The 5,694-nt window shown below is 33.9% G+C and overlaps 1 protein-coding gene across 1 annotated transcript; it reads right to left on the bottom strand.

Annotated features, from left to right (window-relative positions):
• Nucleotides 1-2,259: 2,259 nt before the first annotated feature.
• Nucleotides 2,260-5,694, bottom strand: LOC113714420 (probable jasmonic acid carboxyl methyltransferase 2). The gene is made up of 4 exons (XM_027238238.2): nucleotides 5,543-5,694; nucleotides 4,771-5,178; nucleotides 3,105-3,377; nucleotides 2,260-2,780 (listed from the first exon to the last, which is right to left on the bottom strand). Exons 1-4 carry the CDS (start codon nucleotides 5,615-5,617, stop codon nucleotides 2,400-2,402), a joined length of 1,137 nt encoding a protein of 378 aa, XP_027094039.1. The 5' UTR covers nucleotides 5,618-5,694; the 3' UTR covers nucleotides 2,260-2,399.

The raw sequence follows: 5,694 nt of genomic DNA, 5'->3' as shown, positions 1-5,694 counted from the left end.
GTATAATCATCATCAGGAATTTTAAAAAAAATCTATCCAATTTAGATAGAAAATCTGATTTTTATTAAATCATCATCATCAAATAGCACAACACAATTAACCAAAAAAAAAGAGAAAACCCCAAGTAAAAAAAATCAATACAAAATTAAAAATTAATAGAAGTTAAGGTAAAAATGTAGATATGGATAATTAGCTTACATGAAATGATCGGAGCGTGAAAATCATGTCGATTAATCAATCGGGCATTGATTTCCCAATAACATAAAAAAAAAAGATAAAAAGAAAAGCTATTGTGTAGCCTTTACAATTCCAACCATCAATTACCTTATTTCTATTTTCACCCAAAGATTTCATGAAATCACTGTTCACAAAGGATTGTAAATTTGCATGTATTCATTTTGATAGTCGCAATAATCAGCGTATTTGACGTATATTAGTACCAACAATTGTCCTTTCTTATTAACTTCTTGAAAAACATACAAATTAAAAGACTACTTATAAATTAAGAAACTACTTACCGAGTATAAGAGGAAGAATTATGTACAAATTAAAAATAGAAATACAAGGAGGATGAGACTAATAAAGTTTAAATTTTAGCCAAATTGTAAATTTAGTATTGTCTTAATTGTCTGTGATACTCAATTTTACACTCAAGCTAACATTTTATATAATTTTGGGCATATTAGACAAATCAAAAAAGTAAGAAACACTCATCGATAAATCATTCAAAGTACTTTTATATATGGTATATATAATAATGAGTTTCTTGAGATTGTTTACATGACAAACACAATTTCCGATCAACTTTTTATCTTTCCAATAAATTACATGTATCTTTCTAAGAAGAAGGATATGCTGCAACTGAATCCTACTACAGATTAATTTGGAAATGATCCAATTGGAAAATCCTGAATCAGGTTCTACCATGCTTTATGGCTAATAACATAAACTTGAAACAATACTTGATTTTATTTAGTGAAATATTTATCATTTCATTTATATGGATATATATATATATATATATAATTAAACAACAAAAGTGGGAAGGATGTGGAGAGGGTGGAAGAATTAAAAAATATATATTCAACAACAAAATCATTCTACTTTAGTAGATAATCTAACCCATATTCATCATTTTAATTTGGTGTTCGCTAAAATTTGGATACAATTCCAAGAACCTCATTACTATAGTTTTGGCTCTCGAATATATCTGTTATCATTTTGGAGACGGAGGTCTCTCGGTAATCCAAAATGCCCTTTGATCGATGACACGAAAATTTAATTGCGAAATTTGAGTGTCTTGTATGTCGATTAGGCTTTTAGAGAAACTAATAGAGTTACACATGAATTGAAAAATTTTGCCAAAAAACTAAAAGAGTCACCTGACTTTTGTAACTGAATTTGTAGTTGACGATTCCAACAATGTTCATGATAAAGTTTCTTCTTGTATCCAGAAAAAGGAAAAACAATCAAAAAAAAAAAAAACATAAACATAACACCACCCATAGGGGAGTGTATGTATATTAAAAAGTAAGCCATTGGAATTAAATTAAAGCTTACAATAAGAATTTGACCGAGACAATCACCATTTGTAGAGGCCTTGAATTCCTCCTCTTGTCGCTTTCAAGCCTTTGATATGCAGCTAGCAAGAACCACACAGAATTCTGTCTCAGTAGCACTTACTTTTGTGTGTGTGTGTGTGTATGTGCATTTTTTTTTTTGTTTTTTATCTTTTTTCTTGTTGTGTTTGAAGAGATTGAGTAGTGCTGGTTTTTTTTTTTTTTTCCTTTCTTTCATTTTCTGAATATAAGGAGGATGTTTTAAAACTGTCCAAAGTACAGCCTACAGAGGCTGTGACCAAGCACCCGGAAATAGAGTGGACAAAAAGATAAGGAAGGTCAGCAATAAATACACGGCAATATGGAGTATGCTGATTGTTCCTTTGGGAATTATTCTGTTTTGTTGTTATTTATTATTTGATCATTTCATCAAAATATGATTGTATGTAGTTTCATCGAGTTGTACTTCCAACTATATATTTGTATTTTAATTTGTTCATTGCAATGCTTTCACCACGTGCATTTCTTGTAATATTATCCCATCAAAAAAAAAGAAAAAAAGATTGTACGTTCATAGTTCACTAGCATTTTTTCAAAACAATTTCTGATGCCTTGAAAAATAAAAATTTGAAACTACAACAGCAATTTCCTTGTCTACACCACAAACATTACACTGAAATCAAAATAGTTCCAGCTGCAATGTTGAATGAAGCATATATAAGCAAATTAAATCCATGTATGACCTCTGCGAAAGAAGTAATGGTATTGTCTAGTTCAAGGAGTATTCAGACAATTTCATTGTTCCATAAATCATAATCACCATATATAATCATCATATAGCTAGGGACCCTTTCTCGTGACGGACAGGACCAAATTGATGTAGATTGGCGTGGTCCTTGAGAAGTAGTCATCTACCAATTCTGCATATTTCACGAATAAATCATCAATAATATCCCTTCCAAACTGAGATTCCAACATAGATTCAACCACGGCCCTAATGGTTTTCGCTACTCGGCCACCCCTAGATGATATCTTGCGTTTGTTCTCCTGGATTTCACAAGCAGAATCGGTTTGAAATCCTGCATCCCACTCAACTTCCAAGGCTTTCAGACTCTTAATCACGAAAGAACCTTCTTCTTCTACCTCATTTCTTACTTCCTCCAAAGATGGAGCATAGTAAGGGGCATTAAAGGAATCAATTTTCTCCTCTAGAACACGTCCCTGCAATTTATAGTTAAAGTTAATACTACTTCCTTACCCCCCCCCCCCCACCCCAAAAAAAAAAAAGTTAATACTACTGATTAGGACTAGCATTTAACGGTAACAGCATCAAACAGTTAAAAAAAAAGACGTTGCTGATACAAAAATTCCAAAAGTTGAAGTAATATTAAGCTCTCAAAATGCCATTTGCTTTGTTAGAACTTAATTAGAAGAAGTACAATACTAATATCCTAGTGAGGACAATAGCATGTTTGTTAAAATTTTGTTACCAAGAAAGTGAAGAAAAAAACACACACACTATAATGGAAAGTTTTTGCATGTCACCTCGGAAACCATACTGGTTAGGGCTTTGGCTAATAACTCCCATTGGTGGCCACCATGTTCCGTGGCTGGATCTGCAGAGGTCCTGCCCAAGAACGATAGGACCATGCGGCCACCAGGGACCATCTCTTCCGATCGTGACTTGAGAAAGAGTGACAAGTCCTCCCGAAACTGCGATAGGTATGCCTTGCTAACGCTTGACGGACTCGTCTTGGAAATGTATATCTTTCCTTTGTTTAAAGGTACGGCAGCATCTACAGCCAGACGAGGAGGAGCCTATACATAAGCATTCGATATTAGTATAGCGCACACACACACATATATATATACATTGCCATCAATTTTTAACTTTTTATCGGTATTAAGATTGATTTTTATATATCAAGTTTTGATAGTGTATAAACTATATATGTATGGAATATTTATCCTTGAAGTTAGTATACAGACAAAGGTGATCCACCAATAAGATCGTAACTCAAATACAACCATCCATGATGTTGATCCTACACAAAGTGATTTCTGAGGAAAAGTTCGTTCTTCTAATTTTTGAGTAAGAAAAATGTTGGGTCTCTTTGACAGTTTGGAGAATTTAGTTTTAAAGAAGAAGAATATTATTGACCATTAATGAAGGGGCAGTTTCGAATCCAAGATAGACAAATTATTCTAACGAATTAAGCAAGAAATAAACGAATCCAATTCAGGTGCATTCTATCTTCTTGGGTCAATGAAAGCGTAGTCGCGTAGAGCCACCAAAACATTGAGGAATATTTTCGTGCTTTGAAGAAGAAGGCTCTTTTCTCCTAAAAAGTAAAAATTAACAAGAGAACACTTATAAGTGGTACACCAGTGTTATGTTTATCGACAGTTCAAGAACTGAAAATGCTGTGAAAATGATTTCTTGATTGTCAAACCGCCCAAACTTGAATGTATAAAAAAGAAAAATGTTGAAAAATTAGAAAAGAAATAACAGAATGAAAAACATACAAGAGAAGACTAATTAATAGGATCAATCATTATCGCATTCGCAAAAAGGAATTTGAATTTGATACTTTACTTAATATCTCTAGGGAAATTGACATGCTAGCAGCATATTACTAGGATTGCCAAGGTAGTAAGTATGAAACTTAGTTGACCATTCCTGGTTTTGCACTAATGCATTTTGAGACGAAAAACAGTACGCTTTTGTCTTCCATTCAGTTTTCCTTTATTTTTTGCAGATTTTCCCTAAATGTCTCCAAAAAAAATCCAAACCATCAGCCAATTGTCCTTTCCAAATTGAAAAGTATTCACAGTCGCAATTTTATTGCCATATATAGTTTATGATTTTGTACTACGGCCATGTCAATTGGAATTCAAAATCAGAAAGGTTGATTGGAAAGGTGTTTTTTTTGGCAATTAATACCCAAATTATTTTGACATAAAAGTTCTAACTGCGAGTAGATCTTTTGCTTTCTTTTTTTAAACCTTTCGATCTTTTCTCACGTCGTTTTTACTCCTAACCATCAGATACGGATACAGGATTCGAAAATATTGGCATTAGGCAATTGAAGGAGTCAAATTTTGTCCGACATCTTTTTCTTTGAAAAAGAAAAAAACTGCTTTCCATGTCTAAAATAATTGCCAACTTTTAATAGTCTCTTTGTCTAAAGAAAACTTGGATGAAATTTACCCGAGATAGCCAGTGAAGACTTGAAGAAGAGTGAACGAGATGCAGACTCTTCTTAGGAAACAGCCTTCCATAAAAAGAACCTCCCACGCATGATATGAAGCAATTGTTCCGGAACCCTTTACCCTTCTCTTCTTCCTGCTTCTGGTAGAATGTCGGCAATGACACGAATATATCGTTGAAGTCATTGCCTGGAAGATCATTAAGAGAAACCCTTACCTCCGGAAGCGAAAAACCCATTTTCTGGCTTTTGGAATTTACCATGTCTATGACTTCTGATACCAACGTTAAAGTGTTAGGCCCCGATGAACAGCCTAAATCTGCCATGCCCATGGTCTCCGAGAAATTCTTGCACAATATGTCAGTCACTGCTTCCTCAATACTTGGACTTTCATAGCTCATTATCTTCCTCTGCCAGTAACATCAAGAGAAATTACATGTGACTTCCAGCGACAAGAAACCAAAGAAAAGTTCAATTGGAAAAAAAGAGACAGGGCTGCGACAAAAAGAAACTTTATTTACTCTATCATCCCCAACATCCATCCATGTCTTCTTTTAAACATCTCACACGAACAGAAATAACTTATAAGAGCATGTCCAACAGTCCAAGTGGCTATAAAGTATAAATCTTATATCATCTCTTTTGCTAGGGATCACATTTAAATCTATGTGAAGTAGTGTCAAGTAGTATTATATGTATTAGTAATAGACTTAACATCTTAATTACGAGTATCATGTACTGCTGACATGGTTAATAATATGCATGTAATCAAACCTGTACGACTGAATTCTTTGCATAGCTGGTCTCTCCTTCTCCGCCATTCATGCGAAGAATTTGAAGGGTGTCCATCTCTCTTCTGTCGCCGGGTGGGCCGGGCGTGGAAATGGAATACGATTTCGCCTGTTTGCAAGTTTGAAGTTTATGGT

The sequence above is a fragment of the Coffea arabica genome, chromosome 10c, assembly GCF_036785885.1.
Source record: "Coffea arabica cultivar ET-39 chromosome 10c, Coffea Arabica ET-39 HiFi, whole genome shotgun sequence".
NCBI lineage: Eukaryota > Viridiplantae > Streptophyta > Magnoliopsida > Gentianales > Rubiaceae > Coffea > Coffea arabica.
This window is presented reverse-complemented; position numbering and strand designations above follow the sequence as displayed.

Bases quoted from the DNA above. Each gene is read 5' to 3' on its own strand.
- LOC113714420 (XM_027238238.2), bottom strand. From the start codon at position 5,617: ATGGACACCCTTCAAATTCTTCGCATGAATGGCGGAGAAGGAGAGACC. The intron at 5,179-5,542 runs GTTTGATTACAT...TGTTACTGGCAG, and splicing joins CAAAGAATTCAGTCGTACAG to AGGAAGATAATGAGCTATGA. The intron at 2,781-3,104 runs GTGACATGCAAA...TATAAATTGCAG, and splicing joins TAACCAGTATGGTTTCCGAG to GGACGTGTTCTAGAGGAGAA.